Here is a 15,721-nt window from a genome sequence, read left to right as displayed (position 1 = left end):
ACGATGAAGATACATTGTTTTGCCTCGGAATGGTATTCAAAAATTGTCTCGAGCTGATTGAGTTTGGCAAGGCAAAATCAAATGGTTATTGGTGTTTTTATATCAATAACCTTAACAGCGACGTATGAACAAGCTAGGTACTGCATATGGTTGCCCCAAACTTGATAAATTCCAAAATATGTCGTACTTGCAACAATACCAGGCCAGACATATTTCCGAGGCAATACAACGTATCTGTAATTATTGCTAATAACTTTGCAATAAACAAACAGTTGTAATTAAAATTTTAAATAATCACAATGTCTATAGGGTCGATATACAATCTTGCAAAATTTCAAAAGGTTACAACAATTTATTGCAAAGTTGCGAACATGTAAACTTTAACTCTTTTCCTAAAAAAGTGAATGGCTGAGAAACAGAGTGGATGTTTTATTCTAAAAGCTTTTATCAAATATGATTATTTATTGTGGTTTAGTTAGGCCTCTAGGGGCCTAGGCCCTAGGCTATATCCACCACAACCAAAATGGTCAGAAAGTGTGCTGTGACTGCTTTGGCTTGGTGAATGCTTATTGTCGCCTCTCTGTTTACAAGGCATACCAATGAAATTACTGTATGTAGCCACTTGTTGTGGTTTCCCTTCCTGCCTAGCATAACAACATCTAGGCTAGAGCTACTCCGAGTCACTCGCCTAGCTAAGCTAGGCCTCACTAGCGGGGCCTCTGTACAACAATTATAATAAAGTACTTATTCTATAGTGGCTTACAAGTTACAGGTCAAATCTGTTTTATACAATTTTGTTTATTTATTATTGAAATTTCATTTGAAAAGAGTACTTACAACACGTCATGTAAAAAAATTCGGCAGCATTCAAGTCTGAACGGTTGATCGATTTCTTTTTGGCAAGCGCAGTACGGTGTGTTGACTCAACGGGTTCGGAATGCAAAGGGTTGCGGTGACGGCCTCCCTTTCATCTCACTCTCGCGTCTCGTAAACATTCATCAGGTGGGCATCCATCTGACAATGACCAACTAAAACTGTAGAGGGCAGCCAATCTATTTATACAAGTTTGTCATGGTCATGTTACACCGTGCTTGATTAAAATTTTTAATAAAAATCGAGAAGTTGAATCAAATTCCGAGCTTATGTCTTTATTTCAGACTAATTAGTGGATCCTTTGTAGCACTTGAAATCCACAATAATGTTATTTCAAATTTTATTACGGAATTAAACAATATTTCTGTGTTACTACCATTTATATTATCGTAATTCAGTATCTATGTTTCTTGGAAAATTTTAATTTCTCTTGTGGTATTTAGGTTTTAATGAATCTTGTTGTAAGTTGCAAGTTTTTGATATATTTAATTGTAAATTGAAGGTCAATTGTACCAAAAGCGTTTCCAAACAAAGTTGAAATAATGCTAAAGCTAAACCAATACACTTTGGGAGCTACAAAGAAAAAATAATCATGTCGATGATAAAATGTCATATTGCCGTGCTATATTTCGTCTAATTATTATTAACATATAAAATGTATGCATTGGATTGGATTGGACTTATTCGGTGTAAACACAAGGATAGCCCACAAAAGTCTAGTTATAATGGTGATGATTATTTAATTAAGATTTTGATATGTATACTACTATTCTAGCAAGTATTTCATACAGATAAAGTTAAGAGACATTGATCATCACCTGCAGCTGTTATAATATCATGTCTTCTCATTGTCTTCATTTTTGTATAATATTAATTTGCTGTATATAGGCCTACATGGATAAATTAGTATTCCTTAACCTACTACTTTTTTCATAGCATTACCTTACCATAACTTTGAAAACATTTCTTTAAATGATGCTAAGAAACATATATGAAACAATCAGCTCTATTGTATAACTATAATATTAATTATTATTATTATTATTTTTATTATTATTATTATTATTATTATTATTATTATTATTATTATTATTATTATTATTATTATTATATTACTTCAACCGAATAAATCAAGGATGTACATATAAATATACAAGATACAAGTTAACTTGTCAATAATGAAATAACATGAAGATGATATTGCGCTCAGTGTGCGCCATAACCAAATTACAGTAATTGGAGGCCCTCAAAGATCTTCAAAGATCTTCGGCGTCCCATATTCGTTTGATGGTGGCGCTATTCAGAATAATAAAAGAAGGAACAACTTCGAAGGCTAGACTGATGTTTTTTGTTGTAATGTTGTCAAGGGCGAAAGGTATTGTATTTGTTTAAAAATTCCTTCTGGGCTACTAAGAAAATAATACACAGTCCATTCTGAGCATCATTCCATCCCAAATATAAATGCTTATAATGCCTAGGCCTAGCTAGTAGCCACTCAATAAAGACTAGGCTAGGCCATACTGTCACAGACAGCTAGCTTTCTGCGGTCGTCGAACGTATTCTGTAGCAGCTAGGCCTTGACTTAATAAAGTAATATATTAAAAATAATTTAAATATAAATAATTAAATGCAAAGCAAGATCATAATAAATTAATAGAATACAATTGATTTCATAATATATTTTAATGTTTGCTAAATAAATGTGTGAAATTCATTAATGTAGTGTATCAAATACAAAAATTATAGGCAACACACGAAGTTTGTTTTCATATTTGTGAAATTGTTAGGTTAAAGTAATAGTCTACACCCTGGGAAAGACTACATAATGATTAACAATAATTATTAACTTTTTATCCAGGTCAAGATGACAGGCCGTGATATGAGAAAGTTTTTATCCAATCATAGAATTGGCAGACAAGAGATTGCAAGAGAAGATGAAACCGGTAATTAATATGGTTTGTTGTCGGCGTTTTTTATTTTTTTATTTTATTGTAGTTTTTCTTTTTGCTAACTTTGATTCTTTGGGTTCTTTTAATAGATAAACTTGTGGTACGAATGAAAGAAGGTCTTGGAAGCAGTAAATATTCCCAAGTAGATTATGAAAAACTTAAAGCCTACACCCTTGACAAAAAGGTCTCAGGAAACCGGATGCTACTAAAGATGCAGAAATTATCTTCATTTTCAAAAGCTAATCGTGAGAATAATCTACTAAAGCAGCATCGGGCTGCATGGCTAAAAGAATGTACTCGACTTGAGACTTTGCGTAAAAGGGCCGACAGTGACTGTGAAGTATTCATCGACGGTGGCACATTGGAAAACTCATCAATAACAATGTTTATGTTTGATGTGGAAGATTATTTGGAAGTACTTGAAAAAGAGTTAAAAGAATTCAAGTCAGCAACGCTTGAACCTGTTTGGAATTTGAGAGACGATTTACAAGCCTGGATGTCGCAGAATGAAATTGATTTGAAGAACCCAAGTCAAAATCTAGTGGCTCAGCATAAAAATATATGCTCAGTAATCAATAGTGTAAAATTACAAGAAAAGGACATCCTTGACAAACTGATGTATGAACAGCTTTGCATTGAAGCTGAACTGAAAAGATCAGACTTGCAAGATGTAACAGCACCCTCTACCAAGATGGTAGTAGAGGGTATTCCTGTTGAAGCAGAGTTTTTAGAATGTCCGGACGATACATTGCGGAGTCAAGTTTTAGAGCAATTCTTAGTTTTAGATGAGTATTACAAACAAAAGTTAAAAGATCTGGACTCCACACATATACATGTTATAAAGTAAGTGTAACCAAATAGTATAAATAGAACAAGACAGCGTACTCCCATTTGTAAAAGCGTCACACGCCCGCTGACAGTTGTATGTTCACCTGCGTTCCTTTGCGTACTCGTGTGCAGAGTTCCTGTACGCCCACTAGGAACTTGGTACAGCAAGTAGAAAAAAGTACTGCATGTGGAAAACAGATCAGATGGTGCAGTACACGGGTGGGAGCGGGTGAAACGACAGCAGGCATCCTACGCTGGCTGCATAGGGCATATTGTTTGTTCATGATCTCAATGAGATTATTTGGCTCTCTTGTTTGTTATACTCTTTTGGTGTAATATGAAAAACTCATTTATTTTTAATTATTTCTTTCAAAATGTAATAGGAAAGTATTCTGTACACAACATTTTTTTTTTTCAAGTGCAGGTCTTAGTGTTTTGATTTCTACAGTTTACATTTAATGTAGTTTTGTATATTATTTATATATATTCTATATTGTTTTAATAGAAGTCCAATGGATGGATGGGAAGAAGATGACCATTTTGTTTTCCAGGCTACTGTTGACCGCTACCCACCTAATTCTCCAAATCGAAGGGTGTTGTATTTAGACATGTTGAAGAGATTTCTTCCGCATAAAACAAGAGCAGAGCTTGTAAGTGTGTTAGCTATTTAAAAAAATATACTTTTCCATAAATTTTGGTTATAATATTTGGGTATACTTATTGATTAAAAAACCACATACAAAACATTCCATTGCAGCATATACATGCATGTGTGACTGAATATAAATTACAAAAGTATGAAATTGACAATTATAAATTTACATATTATTAAAAATATAGTGTAATATTAAAAATTAATAAATATTAAAAGTGATTAAATATTATAAATTACATTTATTATTATTTGTAAATAATTCAAAATCATTAAATATTGTATTTTGGCCAGCAGAATGAAATGTATTTTTTGTACCCACAAGAAAAAAAAATAATTCATTGTCAATCCATGTTTTTTATGATCGAAAATACAGTAGTTTTATTTTTATTTGCAATACTTGGTGTTTCCTGGAAACACTATTTTTTTTTATTTTACAGGTGGCTCATGAGGAATGGATTATTGGTTACCGCTTTTATAACGAGACGCGCAAAGTGTTGGTTAAGTGTTGGGCAAGAGATAAACAGGAGTTATTCAACCGTGCAGCATCTACTTTTGCCGATGCCTGTCTAGCAAAAGAGTTGGAACACATCAAGGCAATTGACCGACAAAATCAGAAACAGATATGCCAGCAACTTGGACATAAGGTAGTCGGATAATTGTCATTTTAATTCAGCATAGTATAGCAGCATATTATGCTGCTATGTTCCTTGATATGCTAATAAAATGAAGTGAAGGGAAATAGTTACTGTAATGTTAAGTACATAAACCCATAGCTGTCTCCATTGCAGTTTGCTCTACGTAAGACCAACATATTATTATTATTTCAAAAGTATTATGTTTAAAACCCTGATAATATCAAAACCTAATTTATTCTCTCCAAACTCTGTTGATGATTATCTCTTCAGCTCCAAATTTGGCACGAGCAAAAACAAGAGGCATTGAAGCTTGAGGCTGAAATCTTTGCCAGACAACAAGAAAAATTGCATAAAAAACAAATGAAAGAACTTGAAAAAGAACAACAACGAAGAGCCACTCAAAAACAACAGGTAAGGTTTTTGAGATTTGATGTCCAGTGTCATCATACACAGAACAAATGTTAAGAAATGAAATCGTGTCAAATAATTATCACCTGATGCCCGTATAGCTATTTCTGTTCTTTGTGTTCATAGCTAATGAGCCCTCTAGAACCCTACCCATGGGGGGGGGGGGTGCCCTCCTAGTTCAGGGCAAGCATCCTCCATGTCTATACTGGCAATTTAGCAATTTAAAGGGTTTTCATGAATTTTGATAATCTTAATACCAGGTTGTTGAACATATTTTCAACAAAATAGAGACAAAAATATTCACCCATCACCATGATAAGAGAAATATAATATTAATACCCAATCTGAATTTAATCTGTGATTACTGGCTGCATTAAACCTGTTTTTGTGTGTGCGTTGTGTCTGGGGGTATGTATGTACAGTGCACCCTTCAATTCACGATCTCTCTAATTTCAAACCAAACAACAATCTTTAATCTTTTAACACAAAGCTAACCCTCTATTTGGAGACCGAACCCCGAGACCACCGCCCCAAATTTTCAGATCCCATAGGTGGTCTCGAATTGGAGGGCGAACTGTATGCTTAACCTAATGCTTCTTTTTGCCTGATATTAACTTGTCAGTCCACATTATCTGAAAAAGAATAAAAACCAAAATGTAAAACATTACCTATGTATTTTAGATTGATGAGTTTCATGAAAAATTGGCAAAAGCCCAGGAAAAGCAGAGAGAGGAGGATGAAAAACGACTTGCTAGCTTACGGGAACAAATGGCAGAGCAGGCAGTTCATGATCAACAAAGGTTAGCTACATTATGATAGATTTCAACTTTGTTTGACAAACAATTTTTAAGAAGCATCATATACCTAACCACCTTTGTGCAGTGCATAGCTGCAAGGTTGAGCTTAAAATGAAGACTGTACCTGAGTAACCTGGGTCTGTAATACTTAAGTGAAAACATAATGAATACAATCTTTGAGATTCCGTCATGTACTGCTAAAAATTTTAGAGAAACAAGCGTGGGAGAGATTCTGCCATTGCATGCATCGTGCCCACGTTTCCTAAACTTAGGCCTCCTATTTGAATGATTTTTCGTACATCTATGGTCTGATTCATACAACAATTCATTCAACAAATGAATGCCTCTCTTAAAATATTGTATTAAATGCTGATTTCAGAAGGGATTTTTTTTTTTTTTAACATTATTTGTAGAGCGTGACCAAATTTGTAATATCAAGTATTTGATTGGAGGAAACTTTCAAAAAATCTGTAAAAAAAAAAAATAAACCTGACCTGATTTTTTTGGAATTTCATAGTATGTTGCCTGGTGTTGTCATGTTAGGAACTGATTCCCACTTTTCTTTTCCAGGGTTGAGTTTCGTGAGAATCTCATGAGGGATCGAGAAAAGATGAAAGAAGAAGAACGGAAACTTCAAATCGAGGAAGAATTAAAAAGAGAACAGCGTTTGGATGCCCTGCGCCAACAGGTACTGTTAAATTTAACATTATACTCAGTTAAATTTGTAACATGATTTGCTCTTTACACATTTTATATATTTATTTTGCATTATTTAATTTTTTTAAATGTTACTTTACATTATTTACGTATTGTAATACCTTTTCTAATCAGCTGATTCAGCTTTAAAAATATGATAAAACAATGATGAGCTTTAACCTTTCAATTTGACCTTTGGTTTTAGGTTAAAGTTGATGTAGACTATGACCCTGTGAGAATGATGCAAGATACAGTGGTGAGTATTAAATGCAAATCTAATTGTTTACACAATATTTTGCAAAGGAGTTTAAAGTACTACAGTGTTACATCACAATACCGTGTGATACTACTCCGTTGCTATTGGCGACACAAAATGCGTTCAACCGGACCTTGTCTCCACTGACAAACCATTGATCCCAATTTCTAATGTAATTATTAAGATGTTATATCTTAATTTTTCTTTGTAAACTGGTGATTAAATGTGTGTTCGATAACTAATATAATGCGAGCTTTTGTGTTTTTAGTACATTTTGATGATAAAATTATTAAGTTTTAAATGCCTATTCCAGAAAGCCTATGAAGACATTCAGGTGTATTGAACAGTAACCAACGTCTGGTAACAGTAACCAGCGCCACCTGGTGTTGTGACGACACGACTGTGGTACTCTATGTTATGAACACAAGGGTGCAATCCCACACAATCCCCACCCTTAATGTTTTACTACTGACCATTGAATTGAATTTTGATAAATTACAAAAAGAAGCTTTTCCTCATCATGTTTTCAAAGTGGCTTAGTGTGATATTCTGTTATAAAATATTGTGGGCCTAAAGGTAAGGCTTGTTATAAAAGCAAGAGTTAAATTAATAATCAAAGATTTTTAATCATTTTTTTGATTATTTTTTTCTTTACAGTCATCAAATGCAAAGAAGGGGATTGGAGTTGAAGAGGACATCAACATCCAGAGGCCTCTCTTTGATCTAGTCAGCTTTACCTCAGAGACTGTGAGCTTTGTCATATTTAAAATTCTTTGTAAACAGCAACAATGGTTATTTATTCAATTCACTCCAATAGATATATATATATATATATATATATATCAGAATGGTTAAAGTAGAACAAAATGTTTAGGAAATAATGACCTCTGCCCTTGTGATGTGGCTCACTGGGGCACACATATAAGTGATTAGGTTTCCACAAGCAATTTCAGAATACTAAAATAGTTATCTAGCATGTTAACTTTTTGGTGACTTTACAGGTGCAAGCAGACCCAAGGCTACGAATGGAGGAGGCCCTCAGGAAGGCTGGACTTCATGAGAACCCGTACGCTAGGAAAATGCTAGCCACTATTAAACCAGTCAAACCACCAAGACGAGACATGCAGTCGGATGGTATGAAAAATGTCATGAACACTGAATTATGATCACACTGTACATCAGAAAGGGCTTGACTGGTTCATGTTCTTATAGAGCACACACCGAGAATTTTGTTTATTAGTCTGAACAACATTTGATCAGCATTGGTCCGATAATGTATGTTTGTTTTCAGACATATCTGATGAAACATATCATGCATATTACCTATGTCTGTTGAAAATATATTCCAATTCCCTGTCGAGACTATCCAACTTTAACAAATGTGGCATGCCTATTGTGACTATATATGGGCATACAACAGTTGTTTGTCAAAGAAAATTTGATAGTTTAGTTGAGCCTGGCTTTATTATATTGTATGTACTGTCAGTGCATGTCAGATCCATGGTTTTCAAATTATACTCGGACCAGTATTATGTGTTAACATCCTATGCCTAACCCTAGTATCTTATATATAATACATTTATGACATTTATAAAAAATTATGGTAGACTTGCTTTTATAACCCCACGAGCATTTGTAGATCATATTACATTTTCTATTGGGTCTTATGTCTTTGAATGAGTCCCTTTTTTGTCATACTTGAGTTAAAACTTTTACTGAGGTATCTAGATGAGATATGCTGCAACACACCCACTGAAAAGTGTGAGCAGCTCAAGATATACACCATTTTATCGGGTGTAGTTTGAAACAGCGCTGCCAGTGTCTGAAGATTCGCAACTTTTCACTGGGAGACATCCAGAAGAGCAGCAGTAACAAAACCAAAAACACTGCAGGATATATGCACCCCTATTTTCTTTTTTTTTGTGGCATTTTGTTTTCAAAGACTAGGCTTTGTTGACTACAAGAAGAAAGAAAGCTGTGCACCAGCCACAGATAAATATTGGCAACTAAGCAAAATGCCTCTGGATGTCCCCTGGTTTTAGTTGCCAGGAAATTTTCATTTCAAATTTGGTGAAAATAGTGTATACTGTATCATTTGAACAGGTCTGTCTACACTATCAAAGGTAATGCAACAAATTTGTGTGATGTGTATGGGCATAATGATGTCATGTAATTTTACTTAAGTATAGACATATTACATTATACTATGTCACTATATACTATATGATTTCATAGTGGGGACACATCTTAATAATGAAGTTGGCTCACAAAAATTATGACATGAACGTATGTAATTATTGTGTAAAAAACAATCCTTAATTGTTCTTCCAAGAAGATGATGAAGGGTCTACTTTTGCAATGTAATATTTTTACCTGGTGCAATGTATTAAATATTAATGTGTAATTAGAAATGATAGACACATTTAGAAATAACAAATTTAATGACCATTCTAACACATGATTTAATGTGTAAAGCAGCTTGTAAATTTATTAGAAAACAGTTTGTTTACAAAGCCTACTAAAAACAAATTCTGTCCACATTTACAAAACAAAACATTTCTACAGCTTAAAAATATCATTCTATATTGTACAGCCTCTAGATATGGTAAATAAGTTATGTGGACATCCAAAAGTAATAAATATAAATTTAAAATACATTATTACCACTTTATTTTAAAGATACTGACAGGAAAAATATTGAATAAATTTGAAATGTCTTAATATGTATTGTTCTACTCACTAATTACAAGTTCTATCTTTCTCATTAATAATTTAAATACTACAGTATTTCCTAAAATTACAATAGCGATAACATTTGGCAATATATATTTTTTTAAAGTTAATCATGGCTCTCTCAAATATTGCATTGGCATAACAATGAACATGTATAAAAGGTATATGCAGCCAATCAAAGGAAGAAGTGCTGTGGATGTTTTATTCCAACATGCATTTAATATGCGAGGTCTAACCACAAATGATTCTCATGGTTGGGAAATAAAAAAATTGAATCTATAGCATATTTGGGTGGATAGCATTATAATCTTTAATGTTATTTTTGAATAGCTTTCCTAAAATAGATATATCCAGAGGTGTGAGCTTTTGAGAAAATCAGCCTTTAAGAAACAAGGAATAAACAATAGGACAGGAAGCACTCAAATTTGTGCAAAGTACTCAAAAAATATATACTACTGTATTAGTATCATAAAATCAATTATCAAAGTATTCATTTCATGGTCAAACCCTTACATATATCTGGGCTAAAATTTTATAACATCACATCATGAGAGAACCACTCTAATGGAATTAGTATATGTGGAAATATTTACATGTTTTAATATTATTCAGCACCGATTTAGTATCAAACTACATATGCGTACAAAAATATGAAAAGCAAGTTGACAGGTGGGATGTGTGAGCACAGCGAGTACAGTTTACAACGCTCAGTTGTGATGGTTGAGGGAAGCAGACGTCATTATGAATCATCAACCTATCGGAAGGCAGAATTTAAGATCAACAAACAATTAAAAAAAACATCACTTTTTACCAAATAATCCTCAAATCATTTTTCTGGAAATTAAAACTTAAATGAATTAAACAAACATCAGAATTTATAAATGTATTGATATACAAGACAATTACTTATAGGAGTATATACAGTATTTTCAAGAAATTGAGCCATAATGGAGATGAACTTATACCCGATTCACACAAGAAAAAAAACTTTACACATATGCTACAGAACATTAGTATGTGTCTTCTGCTAAATTGCGTCTGTGTAAATGCATAAGATCTTAACTGCCTGCGTATCAAATATGCTATTGACTTTTACCAAGGTTTTAATTCACTTGTATGAAGACCAAAGTGTTTCGGTAGGAATCATATGTAACATTTTGTTGTGTGTAAATCGGGTCAAAGTTGATTGGCTAAAGTTAATGGTTATGCTAGCCTGTTCACAGTTTCAGCATAGAGAATTCATAATGCAGTTCAAAATTTTAAACTTTCAAAAGAGCTAGGAAGTAATTTTTAGGAGAGACCCTGAATAATAATGAGGTAGTGAGTGAAATTAGAGAATTGTTAAAGGAGGATTGATTATAATTACAGAGGAAATCTGATATTAAATGATGGGTGTACTGCACTGGCAAGGTAGACCTACTATATAATAATAGCACCAAGTTTTGGACAGTTTATTTTTATTAAGTAAAAGTGAAGCATCATAATCATCATCCTATAATGTGCATAAACCTTGTATGAGTATATTCACACTGCATGGTGGTTAATTATGTTCACTTGAGAAAATTATCAGATGTGAATACAGATACCCTGTCCTTGAATGTGTTGATAGATGGTGAATCAACAACATATTCATTTGTCCTAGTTAAGAAATTTTGCTTATAGCACCTTGGGGGAGGGGGGCACAGCACCTGCAATGCAACTCCTGGTTTTAACACAAAAAGGCAATTCCTGGTGTTTTTCAAAATGTGTACGCTTTGTTCTTTAATATGCATGTGAACCATGTTGTACACAACATGAGCAATGGCTTATACCGGTGTGTTGCTTTTCCAAAAGACATTAAACTATAATCTATATTTAAGAGGATGATGCAATAAGCAGTACAAGGAAGAACCCCGGAGAAAGTGTGCAACAGACGCAGTGCATCGCTGATAGTGAATTGAGCAGTATTAACAAATGGATTTCTTTGCACTTTTCCAAAGAGTGCTTAAACTTCATTTTTGAATGAGAGTGAGTGGACTACAACTGTAATTTTACTGAGAGAGAATCTGAATATGATAGATTAGAACCAGGGATACAATTCCCTTAAAGTCAAAGCATGCATACCCATAGTTAACACTAGTATTAACCGACTACGCTATATACTGTACTGCCATCATTACCACTGAAGCATAATTATATAATTATTATATAGTATCTGTGTTATCATAAATGGTAGTTTTGGAGTAGCAAGTAAAATAGCAATTAGGTACTAGTATAACAATAAAAAGTATATATAGTCAAGTGGTAGCAACCTAGAAATTAATGGACAACAAGTAGGCCTATTTGGCAACAATGTAAACTATATTGACAATTGTATACATTATGGGACAAGTGACTGGTGGGGCAAGTGACTAGTGGGGAACCTAGATGCTAGTAGACCATCTAGGTGGTGAGCAAAAAGGTGTTGAATAAGTATAGGTGTTGGTAGGGCAAGTAAGTTTTGGTGAGGCAATTATTTACTAGTGGGCCAACTATTAGTTGGTTAGGCAGCTAAGATGGCTGCTAGGATTACCTGTCTTGGCAGCTGCCAAAGTAGCTGGAATAAAAGAGTAAAAGTTTTATGTTTATCGGTAGAACTAATTAGGCCATGAAATGCAGTATATTGGTATCCCAAGGAACATATGTAAGTAGGGGTGTATTTCAATATTTGACACCATTTTAATACTGTGAAAATAACATAATTTTTTTTAAAAAGAGTTAAAACTGGAAAAGACACATATTAATATAGTTCTTGACTGGATAAGATAAATAAAATAAACCTTTAACAATTACACTTACTATAATACCATGCATATCAATTTACACACATACAGTTTCTACAAATTTAATTAGAGCAAATAGATTTTAATACTTGTTTATGGCCAGCCATCTTAAAATTAGCAATTCTATTGTGTACATTTTTAAAGTTAAAGCAAAGAATATAGAACTACAAGAGGTCTCTCGGGACAAATCCTATCTCTAGAAGTACTACCATAAACTAGAGGGCATCCTTCAAAATAACATAAAAGGCGTGCGTATCAAACGTATGCTGCATGTTATAGAATGCATGTTCGAACTCTACTCTAATAGGACGCCCTCTATCTTGTTTTTTGTTTCATTGCGTGCATGCAAAATCAGGCAGTCAGACTCCTTGCAATTCTATGCTCTTTGGTTAAAGCATGCAATGTAATCATGATCTGCATAATACAGTAATAAAATTATTGGTCCATTGGTTATCAAAATATATACCACATCACTAAAATTAATTCAATTCTAATACAAATTCAGTACAAAATAATACAGTATATGTAAACACAATTTTAAAAACACATGTAAACATAACATATACAAAATAACATTTATCAAACCGTTCAATGCAAAATTTGCCTAAATATTCTTAGAATTCATTTAAATAAGGACAGGTAAAAAAAAGGATTTTTCTTTATTTGGCCTTATTATTAACTATTCCCACATGTTAGCCAACATTGTCAATTGGTGAGCAATATAATATATACATCAACACATTATTTTAAAATGCATGGTTTTATATTATTTAAATATTAACAAGCAAAACAGACCTATAAACAATGACATAAACAATCACATAAACAGTAGTATATTTACTAAAATAAATGCTAGTCCCATATACAGTCATACTTCCGTGTTCACAAATGTATTTGAGTGTTCACACCACAATTGCTTTCGCACTTCATTACGTGCCCAGTGGAGTAAAAAAGTGGCATGCTAAGTCTATTATTAATCAGTGATTATGTTTGTATATAGATGTGGTTATGTGCTTATGACATCCAATCACAAGTTGCAACAGAAAGATTGTTTGTATTTCCAACAATAACAAGAAGAAATGCTAGCTCCTCAAAAAATGAACACATGCCTGTGTAACTGCTAAGTTTTTATATGTAACATTAAGATAAACAGTAGTGGTGGTAGTACTAGTAAGTTTATTTTTTAAAGAAACATTCATATAAAAACATTAGCATAATTGCGCTTTGTCATCAGGCCAAAAAATGTTTGTGTTGCCCAAGTCCGACCAACCCAAAATCTCAGAATGACCCTAAAATTAGGCCTAGGCCTTAAGCATTGCAGTGGATATGTGCGCTTATTATTATTTTATAAAAATCCTGACTAACTGACCCCAATTTCTAAAGTAATTTTGCTTGGACAACAAAATTTTTTTTTTTTTTGCCTAGTTTCATAACAGACATGCAACATATAACACAGAAAACAAATGCAAATACAACACATGCACATGTGTATGTGTGTGTATATACGTGCAGTGTACACTATTTGATGTGCGTGTCTATTCTTTTTCACCTTGGTTCACCGTGTGGTACTTTTTCCTTTTGAAGAATCCACACTGAAAACAGAAATGTAGAACAAGTGTTATTTCATAGCTAAGACAAATTTTCATGATTTTAATACAGTACTTCAACTAAAACTACTCAGGAGTATTTTTTGTCCATTTAAAATTAATTCCACAGAGAAAAACATAATCATTACCTTGTCATCATTACCATCATTATCATAATAATTTTATAATTGGTTTATTGTTATTTTTTTCATTATTTATGTTATTTTAAATATCTTAATTCTTATTTTATTATAATCATCCTCATTATTTTGTCATCATTACCGTCACTATCATAATGCAGGTATAATCGGTTTATTGTTTTTTTTTTCATTGTCACCATAATTTCTATTTCATTTGATTGACTTATCATTATCATTACCAACATCACCATCCTCAATATTATCACCATTATCATCATCACTACTACTGTATCATCATTTTCTTTTCAATCTCAAATCAATTTCATAAAGCAAAACATGTTCATTTGAAGAAATTGGTACAAAGTTCCATTAGAATTTTTAACAGCAAAGTCCATAGATAAATTTTATACAGCACATTTTACCCAGTTTTTTAATTCTTTTTAACAATTTTATTGCTGAGAATCTTTTGTTTCGCTCTCTCTCTCTCTTTACTTTTTAACGATTGTCCATTTTTACATTAGGGTCTTTTACAATTTTTTACAATGATTCTTAATATCTTTTTAACATTAAATTTTTTAACATACTGTATATATATTTTGTGTTTTACTTTTATTTTTATATTCATTATTTTAAACTGTACTTGGTAATGTGTGTTTTCAAACAAAAAATTTCTATTTTTATATACATTTGTATCTTTTTATGGACAAGTCAATAAATTAATCTTGAATCGTGAAAAACAAAATCAGAACTGCAGTATCATATGTTACATTTGCACAGCCACTAAATTTACCATTAGTTAAAGGCCACATATGCATAGGAGCATTAATTATTGAACCAATGAACCAACAGAAAATTCAATGTGCAATTTGAGATAGTAGCTAGGTGACACAACATACATACCTTCCATAGCAAAACAGTTAACAGGATAAACAGTAGCAGACCACCAGCAATTGCAGCCACATATATCCACCATTTTATTGGCTCTTGAGGAGGGGAATATTCTTCAGGTGTAGCTGTGGTCTTCACCTAATATTATTCCGAAAGAAATCATTAACACTGATTATTGCAGGCTTAGATATGTTTAAAACAAAAAGTCATGTTAATCAAACTATACAAAACCAACAGCAGGCTAAAATATTTCTAATTGATTTGCAGTGAAATGAGTCAATTTCCAGAATGGAGACTGGCATATCAGGATGCATGTGATCCTATATAAAACAGTTATACAAACTCATGAATAATGCAATTATTTTATAAGGTTTTGTGGATATTTATTTAAGTGAAAACTGCTCTATGTTTTTTTTCTCTGGTCACTGACAGGGGCGGATTTAGGGGGGGGGGGGGCCGATCTGGCCCCCCCCCCC

At 32.9% G+C, this 15,721-nt stretch overlaps 3 protein-coding genes across 5 annotated transcripts in view; 1 reads left to right on the top strand and 2 right to left on the bottom strand.

Moving 5' to 3' along the window:
- LOC117124667 (proteoglycan 4-like) overlaps positions 1-983 on the bottom strand; it is a 42,692-nt gene extending 41,709 nt beyond the window's left edge. For both annotated transcript variants that reach the window (XM_033270985.1, XM_033270989.1), the window contains exon 1: positions 838-983. The gene's annotated coding sequence lies outside the window, so the exon portion shown is untranslated. The remainder of the gene's footprint in view (positions 1-837) is intronic.
- A 1,178-nt stretch (positions 984-2,161) lies between these two features.
- LOC117124704 (coiled-coil domain-containing protein 148-like) lies at positions 2,162-13,481 on the top strand. Of its 2 annotated transcripts, none has more exons than XM_033271045.1 (11): positions 2,162-2,247; positions 2,730-2,816; positions 2,912-3,665; positions 4,156-4,300; positions 4,743-4,949; positions 5,211-5,351; positions 6,030-6,148; positions 6,716-6,833; positions 7,047-7,097; positions 7,755-7,844; positions 8,099-13,481. In XM_033271045.1, the coding sequence occupies exons 2-11, from the start codon at positions 2,738-2,740 to the stop codon at positions 8,261-8,263; spliced, it is 1,869 nt and encodes a 622-aa protein (XP_033126936.1). In that variant the 5' UTR covers positions 2,162-2,247; positions 2,730-2,737; the 3' UTR covers positions 8,264-13,481. The 2 variants fall into 2 exon arrangements, with proteins under 2 accessions (XP_033126936.1, XP_033126937.1); XM_033271046.1 differs by lacking the exon at positions 2,162-2,247 and adding an exon at positions 2,312-2,463 and having other exon boundaries at positions 2,732-2,816.
- The window catches only part of LOC117124684 (integrin alpha-8-like), a gene marked incomplete in the record, with an annotated part of 56,847 nt that continues 50,684 nt past the window's right edge, over positions 9,559-15,721 (bottom strand). The window contains 3 exon segments of the mRNA XM_033271016.1: positions 9,559-12,405; positions 14,181-14,223; positions 15,258-15,383. Coding sequence (XP_033126907.1) covers positions 12,344-12,405; positions 14,181-14,223; positions 15,258-15,383 — 231 coding nt within the window.

The sequence above is a fragment of the Anneissia japonica genome, unplaced genomic scaffold (genome assembly GCF_011630105.1).
Source record: "Anneissia japonica isolate Jap-2015-1 unplaced genomic scaffold, ASM1163010v1 scaffold284709_len978187_cov192, whole genome shotgun sequence".
Classification (NCBI taxonomy): domain Eukaryota; kingdom Metazoa; phylum Echinodermata; class Crinoidea; order Comatulida; family Comatulidae; genus Anneissia; species Anneissia japonica.
The sequence above is the reverse complement of the archived record's forward strand: the minus strand, read 5'-3'. Positions and strand labels throughout refer to the sequence as shown.

Coding starts and splice junctions, on each gene's coding strand:
- LOC117124704 (XM_033271045.1), top strand. CDS start 2,738: ATGACAGGCCGTGATATGAGAAAGTTTTTATCCAATCATAGAATTGGC. Junction 3,666..4,155: donor ACACATATACATGTTATAAA/GTAAGTGTAACC, acceptor TTGTTTTAATAG/AAGTCCAATGGATGGATGGG. Junction 6,149..6,715: donor GCAGTTCATGATCAACAAAG/GTTAGCTACATT, acceptor TTTCTTTTCCAG/GGTTGAGTTTCGTGAGAATC.